At 33.1% G+C, this 15,211-nt stretch overlaps 1 protein-coding gene across 2 annotated transcripts; it reads right to left on the bottom strand.

The window, feature by feature from the left end:
• Positions 1-5,283: 5,283 nt before the first annotated feature.
• LOC18431070 (purine permease 1) lies at positions 5,284-14,736 on the bottom strand. 2 transcript variants are annotated; one of them, XR_016054600.1, is made up of 3 exons: positions 13,881-14,736; positions 8,162-8,298; positions 5,284-5,902 (listed from the first exon to the last, which is right to left on the bottom strand). XR_016054600.1 is itself a non-coding variant. In XM_011623876.3 (2 exons), the coding sequence occupies exons 1-2, from the start codon at positions 14,619-14,621 to the stop codon at positions 5,573-5,575; spliced, it is 1,071 nt and encodes a 356-aa protein (XP_011622178.1). In that variant the 5' UTR covers positions 14,622-14,736; the 3' UTR covers positions 5,284-5,572. The 2 variants fall into 2 exon arrangements, 1 of the variants encoding a protein (XP_011622178.1); XM_011623876.3 differs by lacking the exon at positions 8,162-8,298.
• Between the last annotated feature and the right edge of the window lie 475 nt (positions 14,737-15,211).

Below are 15,211 nucleotides of genomic sequence, written 5' to 3'. Positions count from 1 at the left end.
ACGCTACGTCTTACGTTCAATTTTTAATGGTAGGATCCTCTCCTCACTGACACACCCAAAAAATTATCAAGGGTAGGATCCTCTCCTCACTGACACACCCAAAAAAAAATCGCATAGAACCCATTGACACATCCAAAAAAAAAAACATGGAAAAAACAGAGTATTATGGTGGAAAGGCATTTGAGCAATCTTTTTATAAATGACATTTGACCGTGGAAGGACTGTCTACCCTTAAAAGAATTTTGAGAAAAAATCTTTCGTTTTCTCTTTTGTATTAAAATATTTCACGCTTCCCATGAAGTTTTGGAAAATTTTGATACCATTGTTAGTTTTTCAATATAACTCTTGGCTTATTTTAAAAGTATGCAGTAACAAAAGAGCTTGAAGAGATAATTACAAAACTCAAGAGTTCCTCACAAGCGCTTTCACAGGTGCCACACAAGTGCATTCAAGTGCAATTCATCCGATACATTGTGCTTATTTATAGGTCCTTACAATAGTTATCAAACTACCCACAAACAGGTTGCAGACTATATGATATAACTTCTTCATATAACTCTCCACAACATATAACTTCCTATTAGATAACTACTCACTAAGATAACTCATAACTACCCACAACTCCTAACTTCCTACAAATCCATTAGAGAGAGAGATGAAAAAAACACGTACCAGAACTCCTATATCTTGCATCACAACATTTTGCATCACATTTTCAACAAACGAGTTATCTATTGACTCTTTGTAAATTTCAATATATAAGTATTTTTAGGACTCCAAATTTTGGGATTCATTCTCTTACACTTAGCTACCAACTTCAAATAAAAAACAGAAATAATGAAAATTGCAAATGCACTCTGTGAGAGCCTTAAAGGATTACGTCTTACAATGAAACAGCTCAATTTTAGATAATTAGATCTAAGTGCCAAATAACTCGAAATTCAATACGTGAATCTAAAAAATTTGTCCACAAACTCCTCCTAAATAATTTTTTTTCTACAGTAGAGAGAAATGGACATTAGGTTTCCTTTTGAGCAATGGACCACTAGTGTGCAGTACCTTTTTCTATTTTTCTTAGCTTTTATTTTTTATTGAAGTATAAATTAAGATCATTTCCCGAGAAAGATCATTTCCCGAGAAAGTTAGCTATTATATGTGAGATCGGGCAACTCCCATTAACCTTCCCCAAAATCTTTTCAAACAAAACATTCAAATTCTAGGGCACAACTTTAATGGCTCAATTTCATATTTGACGATTAAAAGTGATTTTGATATTTTTTTATATGAAAGCTATTTGGTCCCGAGTATTCAATCTAATAAAAAAAAATACAATAAAAATAAACTAACAATGTAACTAAAACTTGTAGTTTGCTTCATGGGAATAAAAGACGTCTTTTCAAAAGTCCTTTTCGTGTTGTTATGAACTTTCCTTTTTTATTTCATTTCTTTTAGGAAAACTTACGTGTAGATATACTTTCAACTTGTTTATTCCACTATGGGTCACATTTTTGCAAAATTATGTGTAGACCACCTCCATTCTTTGGCCCGTTTTTTCTTTTCCCCAAAGTTGCCCACTTATCTGATATTTCCAATATCAAACATGGGAAAATCCCGCAAGTTTTTGGCCATTTATCGTAGTCGGAGCTTATCTGATATTAACAATACCAAACATCGTGGTTGCTCAATGTTGCTAATACCCGACAACAACTTATAAAAACTCAATGTTGCTAATAACCGACAACAACTTATAAAAACAATCCTCTTATTGAAGGCAAGTCTGACAATAGAAAAACCGTACAACCTTGCTATTGGTATTTTTTAATGCAGGACAAATCAACTTAGGAAAATACCAAACTCATTAATATAGTAGAAACTTAGGAGCTGAAAATTTAAAATAGAAAAGTAAATAATCAAATAAAATATAAAGCATAATCTATTGAAAAATAAACTACATTTAAATACAAATTAGAATAAATAAAATAAGAACTAAATAAAATATATTATGAAACAAATAAAATTAATTACCAAACATAAATTCTCTGGTACTAATTAAATAATAGGAATTTAAATGATGCTAAATACGTATAACAAGTCTGGTTTTTCTAATACCGGACAAATTAAAACATTGAGCCGTTTGGCATTAGCAACACCAAACAACCGCATTGTTTCGTGTTGCTAATATCGGACAAGCCCTACTAGGAGAAATGGTAAAAAACTTACATGATTTTCTACTAGTCCAGTATTTACATATCAAATAGGTAGGTAATAAAAAATAAAAATAAAAATAAAAAAAATAAAAAAAAAGGTCCTTATAGAAATGGCCTCCGCATAATTTTTATAAAACCCATACCATAATAAACGCATTAAAAGGAGACGGCTGTCCGTACATAAATTTTCCTTTCTTTTCTATAACAGTGGTACCTTACGACGAGCAAAATGTCTATAACAGTGGTACCTTACGACGAGCAAAATGTTTTTGGTCACAATGGGGTTATCAATTTTTGGTGTTACTCAAGAGTTGCAATTTCTTTGTCTAAATCTTCCTTTCATGAACTAAAATCTGAAAAGAGGTGAATGAAGAGTATCGTTCGTAAATGTATTCGTGCAAAGAGCACTAATCTTTTGTTATTAAGAGTCTTTTGGGAATGGTGTTGAGGTCATGGTAGCAGCACCATTGGAGTCTCAAATACTGTTTAGGTTTTTATTCTCACTTTCGCATTTGAAAACCACTAACTATTTCTCAAAAAAAATAGTTAAGGCATGTATTCTCACTAATCTACCCAAAAAAATGAGCACTAATATTTTCATCGTAAAGTAAATGGAAATCATCATTAGTAAATCATATGGTTCATCGTATCCTAAGCCCTGCTAGGGAATATACCCAATAAAATTATGTCCGAACAAACATTCGCATTATGTATGGCAAATTGTTTCATGCAAGGTGGTCGTATTATTTATGGAAAATTGTTTTTTGTTAGCTGAACCGCATTTCTACATATACTGTCTAGAAAATGTAAAGCATCCATCTTAAAGATGGATGCAAATAGGTGTTCCATCTAAAAATAATAGAAACTAACAGTCCAAATGTTTTTTTATTTGAATTGTTATTTCTAATTTTTAAAATTTATTTATTTTTTCACATTCATGATTTCCATATTAGAAATTACATGTACTAAAAAATTAAGTCTTAAAAATAAACTTATTAAAAGGGCCACATTTCTACGTATGTAAGCTTGGCTGCATGGAAACCCGATCCTTTATCATATAACAAGACAAGAAGTTGATGGTAGGTGGTAGAGGCAGCTACCAGCTTTTTTGAAAAGAAGCGATGGGCACACCTCACCAACCCTTGCTACCCCAATCCTTAACCACATAAGTGAGCTTCCGTGTAGACGGTCATGATGTTGCGTGAGCCTTGCCGGATCCCTAGGATCCAATTGGTGAGATTGTTTATCGGTGTTTTGGCGAGTTTGGTTCAATAAAAAATTAAATTTAAATTGATATTTGACCTATTTAAGCTAATCAAACTAATTAAATTTTTTTTGCGGTAAGTTTAAACTAGTTAGTTTTAACTCATACAACCAACTGAATGAAATAAGACAAATCTTTTAATACATGTTCTATGTGTAAATTAATATATCTATCAAAAATATCAAAAACGGGGTTGAAACCCTTTACAACATCACTATAGGACTCAAAAGAGTACTAATTACAGAGCATGTGTTTCGATTTTTTATCAACAAAGTACGCCTTAAAGAAAATGTTGAGAGTTTCTAAATTATACCTATTTAGCATTGAGAAGCCCAATCAATTAGGCTACCAAAGAGGCCTTAATCAAATAATGGGGGTAAAATAACCCTAGTATCTTGAATTCTTCTTGCTTTCTAATGCCAAATAGGGGCAATTGGCGATTTTTAAACATTTTTTAGTGACAAATCTTATTCATATAGAAATTTTAAAGCATAGTCTCAAGCGTAGTCGTTTGCCATCTTTCGGCCCCTTTAGTGATACCACAAGGGACCCTCATCTTTTTTGTTTTCCATATATCTATTTGTATCTCTATTTAATTAAAATTTAGTAAACAAATTATCTAGACTATCCATTTTCAAGATTTTCATATTTTTATAGAACTACTTGATTTTAAGCATTTAGGGAATTTATAAAATCACATTATCTAGACCGTCTATTTTTAAGATTTTCATATGTTTATAGATCTACTTGATTTTAATATTTTTGAAATTTAAAAATTTTATAATTAAATATGAAATTAGATTTTCAGATAATCCTACAAAAAATTACACTAAATTGCATGTTATGATGAAATTTGGAGGTGTGCCTCAATTGGATTGTTTAAAGTTACAACCTTATAAAAACCACACCCTTTCTAAAAATAGCTCATAAATTGGTTGGAAACTAATTGGAAGCTAACAAATCGTGGATCAATGACTCTGTAAAATCCGCAAGAATTCAAGAAAACAATGTTTCTCAACAATAACTCAAAATTTGAACTAAAGACCCAAACATAACAATAATTTATGGACTCTATGTAGATATCCTAATCTAATTCTAATATAATTAGAACTCCTAATCAAAATTAAATGCAAACCTGACACTTTGTGCTTAGTGAAATCATCATCATCATCATCATCATAGTTTTTTTTCAATTAATTGAGGTCGGCTATACGAATCTTGATTCGTCATTTTGCTCTATTTAAAGTCATACCCTCAGTGAGGCCATAAGCCCTCATATCTTTTCAAACTACTTCCGATCACATCCTTTTGAGATAAACTCCTCTTATAAATAGCCTTTAAAAAATTAGTCTGAATTTGTATAAGCCTAACCGTTCACTCAAATCATTTTTATAACCCCATTTTAAAAAGAGCAGCATAAGTTCTATGGCGTCCAAACTCCGCTAGCCCAACAAACCAGGCTGAAAAATGCCTAAATGCCTGAGAACATGCCTGAAATCTGTTCCCAATTGCCGACCTGCTCAAAATTCCTTCACATAATCATTGTCGTTAGATTCTGGGAAACTTTGAGCTAAGAAACAACATGATGCAATCGTGATTAATTCAAAATTTCTTCTCATTCAAAATTTTCACCAGAATTTCATTAGGAGGCCTTGAAACAAAACTTTCAATGATTTTAATTTTTCACAATTGATTTAATTTAAAATTCCAAATTAGCTATAATCAACCTAGTTCTTAATTCAAGTTTACCAATTGATTTCAAAACATTAATCTAACTCAACCTCATCTTAAATCCAACTCATCTAATTCTTATCAGGTAAAAAGGATTTATTCACATTTTCACCAAGTAGGAAATTTTCCATGAAATTCAAAAGATCTTGGAACAAAATTTCCACAACTCGAACTCATAACTGATTTTTGGTGTTTCAAGATCGACTCACATAAAATCAGCAAGCCGAACAGGGAATCAGTGAACCGACTCAAATTGTTGTGGTGAAATCAGCACCAGATTCCTGTTTCCTAAATTTAGCTTCAGACAATTGGTGTGATTAGTTTGGTGTCCAACCAGGAATGAGGATCCCCCTTCAGAATTTTATGGCCCTTACAAGTGGTTAATCTCTATATCCCTTACAACCTCCTCCTCCTTTGATTGAATGTGTTCTCCATAGCAGTAAGAGGCCAACCCCCACAAACATAAAACCAGGGCCAAGCCCTTTTCTCCACTAAACTTCTCATGGAAAAAGATGACTGCTAATACGCTGTTCAAAGGCAGCTGCACTGCCATAAGAATCCCATTGAGGAGAGAGGTGGTGTACAAGACGAAACCGAAACTTCCGATTAAGGAAACTTGCCACAAAATGCCGCTTGCCACCACTGTCACGTAGTACTTAAACTCTCCCAATCCAAATTCTTTTGCCTCCCTTGCAATAACCTGCAAGTAGTACTTAAACTCTCAAGTTGCAATTATTAGTTAATGGGGGTGGTTAGCATAAGATTGATTGTAAGGTGCACCCTCAAATTTTATCATAAGATATAATTTTGGTGTAAAAAATTATTAGGATGGCATGAGAATTTATTTTCATCTCTAATTACAAGATTTTAGACTACAAAAATCGTTCAAATCGATCTATAAGCACATTAAAATCTTAAAATGGACAGTTCAAATAATACATTGTAAGTTACACTATTTTTGGTACTCAAATTTTTTTTTTTTCATAGAGTACATCTCAATGTAGAGATGATCAATTCAAGGATTTTCTAACTTCAAAACCACTTTTTATGATGGAATTTTTAGTACACCTTAATTCTACATTTTAAGATTGCAACCTTCTATAAACTCTTTTCTTGGTTAATAGCTCATTGTTATGTACTAATAAAACATTTATCTAAAGACTAATACAATAAAAGGATATAAAATCAATATTATCATCATCATAATCATTATTATTAGGAAAAATTACGTATTAATCGGAAACTTTACTTCAATTATTGTTTGGCCCATATTTTTCGATACTTTATTTGGAGGTCCCCTGTTTTTTTATTACACAAACCAATGTTAGTACATCAGTTTCTTATTTTATTTGTTCTATTTTTGTTGTTTCTAGTGCAGTTCGATGCCCTCGATATCAGATTGATCTATTTCGAGATGGTCCACTATTGGACCATCCTATTTTTCCATATGGTGGGTCTGAATGGAAAAGTTCAATGTCTTAAACACGAAACCATCTGTTTAAATATATAAATTAAAAAAAAAAAAAAAAAGAAAAAAAGAAGAAGAAGAAGTTGGTCTGATATTACTAATATTGAACTGCCCAATATTCTTTGTTTCCTGTATAGCTCTTGCTTTCGGACAATATAGTGTGATGCTCTTATTCATGTACAATCAGTTGTGTTCAGTTTTTAATTGATGCATACATGAGTTTACGATGCATGCCTCTGTGTCATGCACGTGTGATGATTTTTTCTGTGTGCATTTAGAGATGTTGGTTTTTAATTGATGTTTATGTGTCTTAAATATTAGATCACCGAATTCATACCCGAACGATAGAGCGGTCTGATATTTTCTACGTCGGGCAACCCAAACAAAAAAAAGGGATGATTTGATAACTGGGGCATCAGACTGGCCCAGAATCAATTTAAAAAAAAAAAACTAGTACCAAATATGGAACAAAACTGATAACGAGAGACCTCCATGTCAAATATAAAAAAGTATCATATTTATATATGGTCAAGTGTAGAATGAGACCATTTACCTTTTATACAAGGTATTACAATTCCTTACAACTATTTGATGTGAATTTTGATAACTTGGATGTGTCATAAAGTTTGAGAAAATTTCTTTTGAAGTTTGAGAGCTTGGTCAAAAGAATGATTGCAGCCACCCAACTTTACATCCAATGGTCGAGATTAATGTGACCGCATTGCATAAAAGGTAAAAAGAGAGTATAGAATGAGACCAGTTGCCTTTGATACAAGGTGGTCACATTAATCTTGACTATTGGATGTGCAATTGGGTGGCTACAATTATTGCATTGACCAAGATCAAACTTCAAAAGAAAATTTCTCGAACTTTGTACCATATCCAAATTATCAAATTTCACATCAAATAGTTGTAAGGAATTGTAACCACCTTGTATCAATGGTAAATGGTCTCATTGTATACAATCCTTTTTAAATATTCAATGTTTCATTTATTTTTTCATATTCATAATCATCTTAACCTAGATCATGAATCTCCAAAATTCTGAATTAAAAATCCATTTTTAAGATAATTTTAAGTGAGGGCAACGTACGTATGGTATAAGTCGACTGACTCATAGAAACCCCATCCATACATAAAATAAGGGAAAAATTACATGTTCCCTAGATAGAAGTTCCACCACGAAACACCTCTGTTTGAATATTCTCTCGAACTATACTCTTTGCACCAATGTTGTCAGATTCAATTCAGAATCTTTTTCGGTTTGGTGAGAAAAATGAAACAATTCGGTATTTCGACAGATTCAAGGGAAGGCTTAAGCTTTTTTCTAAAAATTTAATATAAATAAATTGGATATTGAAATATTAAATATATACAAATAATAGAAAAAATAAAAATAAAAATAAAAATAAAAAATACTTTTATATAGCTATTTCTTTCCGAAATAGACCGAATCAACAACACCAAGCTTCGCTTCGTTTCGAGTTATACCTAAAATCCGAAGACTCAAGCCTCTTCGGTCGAATTTGATAACATTGCTTTGCAATGGCGTTTAGTTTCTCATTCGCCTTGCCTAGGTCACTTTTTCATATTCTGTCCCTTTTCTTTTAACCACTGCCCCCAAAAACCTGAAAAGTGCAAAACCGTGTGGGAAAACTATCCTTCCAAGCTCCCTCTCCTTCCCTCTATCATTTCAAGCTCCCACTCCTCCTATTTCTCCTAAAAAATTGTAGAGGCCGGTCCGACAGTACGAATATTGGACCAGCCCTTCTACATTTTCCAGAATGCATTTGTTCCATGTTCGCACCGGCTTTTGGCTTTCAATAAAAACTCTACTCTCGTCTAACTTTAGGGAATCTAATGTTTCAAATATCAATCCAACTCAAATCTGCCCTCTAAACCCGCCCTTGAGTTCAAGACAACCAAAATAAAATAGATTAGAAAACTGATCCGATGTTTGTAATATAGAATGGGGGGATTAAATTACAAAAAAAAATGCAAAAAAGTAGGACGGCCACGTATTTTTTTGGAAAAAAATAGGATATTTCGTAATGCTGGAAAAATTTTCCAATCTATATCTAAGTTTTCCTCTATATTATTTTGAAATAAAACGAAGTAGGTTTCAATTAAAGAAAGTTTATATAAGATGTGTAAGAAACCCATCTGAACAGGTTGTTCCCATGTTGAGAAACATATAATTGATCTCAAATTGTATGGTTATAGAAAAAACAAGATTTCAAATGTTAAAAATAGTATATTTTGCAACATATTATTTAAACCATCTATTTTTTAAATTGTAAGTATTTATAGATCTCTATGCCAGTTTTTAGCAAAATTAGAGGTGCATACTTTGCTTGTTTAACGTTGACACCCTATACAAACCAAAGCTACGAAGATCCGACCTAACTCGCTATCAGATTGGCAAAACCGGTTACCAGATTTGTGTCTAGTCCAACACAATAGTTTAAAAAACGGATTGGTGCCCTGGATCAAGTATCAAACACCCATCTGGATCGGTGAATAGGTGTTTCCGATTGGGAATCGGTCGAATTGGTCAAATTCGGCCATAAAACAAATTAAAAAAAATAATTAAAATCATTATAAATGTTGTTTTTTAAAAATCCAATAAGAAATGATAGTACTACATTAATAACTTTTATTTTTTTGCATCAATATGTGAATATTGAGATGTTCTTCCCCTGTATGAAGATTCTTATTAAACATTTATTAAAACCTAACTAAATACAATATTATATATTGAAATTAGAATTATTGGTTTGTATTTTATTATTCTATCATCATGTTACTATAAAAATAAGAATAAATTTGAAAATTGTCTTATAATATCATCTAATTAAAAATCTACCTTACGACTGTAACAAAAAATAATACATTGCATAATTTCAATGTAAATAAATTAATAAATCAAATATAATATTTGATTATCATTGTAATTAGTATAATTATTAATTATAATATTATAATAAATGTGATTTAAAAAATAAGGGTATGACCCTCACAAATAAATAAATCTAATATATAATAATTAGTGTTGATAGAAATATAGAATTTATTAACATAAATTTACAATCATATTTTAATAAAATTAATAAAATAAATAAAGAAATTCACCTTTACAATATGAGATAATTGATAAAGCAACTTGAAATAAATTCTAAAGTGGTATGAGCTAGTATTATTTTTCTCTATTAAAATATTCCATAAACTAGTTTTTTATTTTAATGTTCAATAAACCAGTATTAGTATTATTTTTTGTTTTTTTTAATATCCTACCAGTTATTACAAATTTTTTTTATCACATTTAGCTAATAGCCTAATACTATTAGTCTTTTCTTTTTTTTGGATAGTAAATTTAAATCTTTTTGGTGAATGATAGGGGTGGTGGGCTATATCAACCCATTATTATTTAAAATAATTTTCCTCCTCTTTAAATTAATATTCCTAAATTCTTGTAAAAGACCACCATGTTATAAAAGAAATTAATATAATTTTGCCATTTTTTTCTTGGTTAAAAAATATATCTAACAATAGGCATTGATATATGTGTGTGAGAGAAAGAGAAAGAGCTAATGCTCACAGCTTCCATAGGGTCTAATGACAAGATGAATGGGACAAAATGTCACACATCGAACATGTAGAATAAGTTTGACATGTATAACAACCTCCTCATTAGCGCTATCATGTGCACCCTTGAAAAGCATGAATGGTTGATAAGGGCTCATGTTCTTGGAGACCGTGAATGACAATAGGGGCACTTGGCCCAAGCAGGGGCATGTAGGACAAGAAGCACTTGTGGGATTGGGGTATGTGGCCCTAGCAACTGGGCATGTATGACAAGAAGCACTTGTGGATAGTGGCACATGGCCCAAGAAGCTGGGCATGTAAGACTTGTCCCACTTGTGGGATAGGGGTATGTGGCCCAAGCAATAGGGCATGTAGGACAAGAAGCACTTGTGAGATAGGGGCACGTGGCCTAAGAAGCAGGGCATGTAGGACTTGTCCCACTTGTGGGATAGGGGTATGTGGCCCAAGCAGCAGGGCATGTAGGACAAGAAGCACTAGTGAGATAGGGGCATGTGGCCCAAGAAGCAGGGCATGTACAACTGGGATAGGGGTATGTAGCCCAAGCAGCAGGGCATATAGGACAAGAAGCACTTGTGAGATAGGAACTTGTAAGATAGGAGCATATGGCCCAAGAAGCACGAGATAGGGGCACATAGGACAAGAAGCACTTGTGAGATAGGACAATAAGCACTTGTGAGATAGGGATAGGGGTATGTGGCCCAAGCAGCAGGGCACGTAGGACAAGAAGCACTGGTGATATAGGACAAGAAGCACTTGTGAGATAGGGGCAGGTGGCCCAAGAAGCATGAGATAGGGGCACATAGGACAAGAAGCACTTGTGAGATAGGGGCACTTGGCCCAAGAAGCAGAGCATGTAGGACTTGTCCACCACAGTTGCCCCAATTTTTAAAGAAATTACAAAATTGCCCTTCTGATTTAAAAAATTGATAAAAATGTCCTCACGACTTTAGAAATAAATGAGTGACGGTCGGAACCGTTTTGTGGTTGGATTCAGAACGGTCTAGCCAATATTTGATCCAGATCGATTCTTAATCGAATCGCCGACTTTTTGAACATTGGTCCAACATCCATTGAACCCATATTTCTTACGACTGGTTGTTGATTGATTGAAGTTTTTGTTTGTTCTCTTGGATGAACCTGCCCGATCTTATCCCCCACTTGCTATTTTTTGACTGAGTTTTTCCTTTTCTTTTATCTTTTGCATTTTGATTGTACATGATATTTTAAATTCAAAATCTTTAATCAAAAGATCTCAAGATTTTGGCAAACATCGTCACCCTAAATTGTTGAAGGGAAATTTTTTCTTGCCTATCATTTTGGCATGCATTCCTATTTAGCTGTATTTTTCTTTTTATTTAAAAAATTTCTTTCAGGAACCACTTGTCTTAGCTGTCTTTAATGGGGATAAAGGCGCAACTGGTTCTTCTTCGTTACGCACTTCAACTTTACAAATAATTATGTCATGGGTTATATTAAGTTTTGCATTATAATCATGTAATTTAGTTAATTTTAAATGCTCCAATATTTAATTTTTGCAGATGTTGGAATTTTCTATGACATTTTAAAAAGATTCTTCTATTTTTGACAAAATTGTCAATGGTTTTACCTAAACATTTGTTTTATTGAATTTTTAAAATTTAGACAAATTTTGATATATATATATATATATATAGAAAAGCCACTATGCAACGCCTATAGGCGAAATGCTACAGTGATTTCACCTCTAGGCACATCGCCGTCTATTTGTTTCGAGCAACAATGATTAAACAACGCCACGGATGTAGCATGTTGTGGCGGTACCGTCACGGGCATAGCATGTTTGTGACAATCGAAAAAGCACATGAAACTGCCATGGACATGATGCTGTCCATTTTGGCTCCGTTTAATAAATCACCAAGGACATGCTAGGTCTGTGGCGGGGTAAAACACTGTCCAAAATCGCCTATAGGTACTGATATATATATATATATATATATATATATATATATATATATATATATATATATATATATATATATATATATATATATATATATAGAAAAATATTGGCATATGCCCACTAGCCAATAGCTACAAATTATCCCATTGGCTCAGATTCAATTTGGGTCGATCTGATGAATATGAATTTATTTCGTATTGTAATTTTAATTTTTTAATACGAATTCAAATCACATGAAATTTTAGACATCTATTCTTCTCATCAAGGCCCACCTAATAAAAATATTAAAAAAAATAATTCGTAAAATATAAATTGACCAAAATACGATGAAAAGTTTCAAGGGATATTTTGATCAATTTATTTTTCACGAAATAATTTTTTGATATTTTTATTGGATTATTCTATTTTTAAAGAATACATGTCCAAAATTTCAAGTGATTTGGATTTATAAAAAAAAAATTAGAATTAAAATACAAAATACAATCGTGATCAATAGATCAAACAAGATCGAATCTGGGTTGTTGTACTTATATGTAACTGTAGACTAGTAGGCCCACGCCAACATTTTTCATATATATATATATATATATATATATATGTGTGTGTGTGTGTGTGTGTGTGTGTGTGTGTGTGTGTGTATGTGTGGGGAGGGGGGGATAAGTGCCTGTAGGTGAAGTTCTACTGTACTTCACCTATAGCCCATCGTTGTTCATAGTCCATTACATGATCACGATTGTATGATAACTTTAGAATTTTAATAGTCTTTTTTCAAATCGCATTAACTAGAAATTTTGTGGATGTGTGTGACTTAGTTAGGCCCACCTGAATGAAATATAAAAAAAATTTTGATGAAAAAATGACCTAAATACCCGTCTGAATTTTATATTTTGGATGATAGAACAACCAAAATACCCCACTGAATTTTCAAGGGTATTTTTGACATTTTACTTTTTGATAATTTTTTTGATATTTTATTTTAATGGAAGTTGTTAAGATATATATACACTCCAAATTTTTTAAAAAATATGATGTGATAAACTTTGGATGGTGATAGGCCATAGGTGAAAATGCTGTAACAGTTAACTTATAGGCATTTGTAAATACTGTCAAAGGCCTGATCTGTCAAACCGCCCGGTTTTAAGTGGATTTGTCGTTGAGCCAGTTCGAGAATCAGTCCAATCCAACTGTACCCAGCAAAGGAATATTAATTGAAGGAAAATGTTTCTATACTTCTCCTACAACATAGAAGATATATACTCCCCCAATCCAAACATCTAATTTAGAACAAGCTACTTACCATTTAATCTTAAATCCGATGCTTAAGAGTATTTTATTTTTATTTTTTTTAGAAATTGTATGAACATGAAATTTGGTAGGTTCTATCTTCAATGGGGTACATCTAAAAAAATTATTAAAAATAACTTTTGATAAAATAAAATGACTAAAATACCTCTTGAAGCTATTAAAGGTATTTTGGTCATTTTATTTTAGAGGTAATATTTTTTACCGTTTTTACTAGTGCGAGTTTAAGAGAGGAGTGCCCAAAATTTGGTGTCGGAAATATTTTGTACAAAAAAAATTAAAAATAAAATTAATACAGAGACCCCACATTGTGATTGGGGATAATCTGTCCATTGAAAATGAACCGCTGTAGGGGAAGCGTACCTGAAAGTCCTTGTTAATGAGCATCCCCATTGTGCAGAACCCCGTGGCGACAACCGAAAGAAGAAGAAGCATCTCCATCGCCAACCCAAACGTCACAATGTGCTTAGACTTCACATACACCAACTCAATCAAAGGAAAAACCAAACCAAGAAGAGCAGCAGCACCGAGTGTGAGCACAAACCCTAACCCATATTGGGCACCCGTCACGCCCTTAGGCTTATCACCACTCGCCCTCAGCGCCAACAAGACCGAACCCAAGCTCAACAAAACCACAGCATTTATTGTATAGGTAGTTAACCTTTGGCCAACAATCAAGAATGCAAAGAAGGCGGTGAAGCCGAGCTGAGTTGAAACCAGGAGAGAGGAGGTTGAAATGGGGAGGTAAGAGAGGCCGAAAGCGTACATGTAGCCGCCAAGGCCGAAGAGCAGGCCTATGGCCGCGCTTTGAAGGGCCAAGGGAAAGGTAAGATGGGGCTGTCTTCTTTCAGATTTTGAGGCTTTTCTGGTGGAAAATTTGGAGAGAGAAAGAGGGATTAACAGGATGGGGAAAGCAGCTGTCTGGATCCAGGCAGTGAGCCACTTGCGTTGGCCGCCGTGTATGAAGTAGAGGCGGGAGACGAGGGGGGCGCCGGTGCCTCCGGCCACGAGGAGGAGGACAGTGAGGAGGAGGAGTAAGCGGTTGGTTTTTTTCTTTGGGGTGGTCATGGTGGTGTTGCTTTCGGTGGTGGTTTCTTCATTCATGGTGTAAGGCTTTTGTTTGGGAGAGATAAAGGTTACGACATTAAACGATCAAAATACGGTGACGTTTGTACAAAGTTGTTAAATAAGGCAGCCGTGTAAAATTTACTTAGACATGTTTTATTGTAAACCTTACTATAGCTCCAGAATTTTTTTTCATCTTTAATTATAAAATTTAAAATTTAAAATTTAAAAAATTATATAAAAAACAAATAAAAAAACATTTGAAAATCTTGAAAATGGCCGGTCTATTTAATTTGTTATAAAATGTATCATTTTTAAAATTTAAAATTCGTTTTTTTTTTATTAACATCTATTTACCTCGATGACAAGATAATCACTGAATAAAAAAAAGCCTTCAACGTCAAATCAATCTCCAATATAGAATTTATGAGGTGCACCTTACTTGAACAGGATAAGATTATGACGGGTCAGTAAAATGGGGGAGGTGGTTTTGTTGATTAGTTAGGATTACGTGTGTGGTGTTGCTTATATTCATTCTACTTTCTTGTGTGAAGGTGATGCTTTGTCGTTTTAGTGTAGAAAACCTACGGCCATGCCAAACTTACAACTACTAAGAAAAAGGCTACAAC

The sequence above is a fragment of the Amborella trichopoda genome, chromosome 4 (assembly GCF_054954075.1).
Source record: "Amborella trichopoda isolate Santa Cruz 75 chromosome 4, AtrichopodaSantaCruz75HAP2 v2.0, whole genome shotgun sequence".
NCBI lineage: Eukaryota > Viridiplantae > Streptophyta > Magnoliopsida > Amborellales > Amborellaceae > Amborella > Amborella trichopoda.
Note: the sequence above shows the minus strand (reverse complement) of the source record. Positions and strands in the feature narration are given on the sequence as shown.

Coding starts and splice junctions, on each gene's coding strand:
- LOC18431070 (XM_011623876.3), bottom strand. CDS start 14,621: ATGAATGAAGAAACCACCACCGAAAGCAACACCACCATGACCACCCCA. Junction 5,903..13,880: donor TCATTAACAAGGACTTTCAG/GTACGCTTCCCC, acceptor TACTACTTGCAG/GTTATTGCAAGGGAGGCAAA.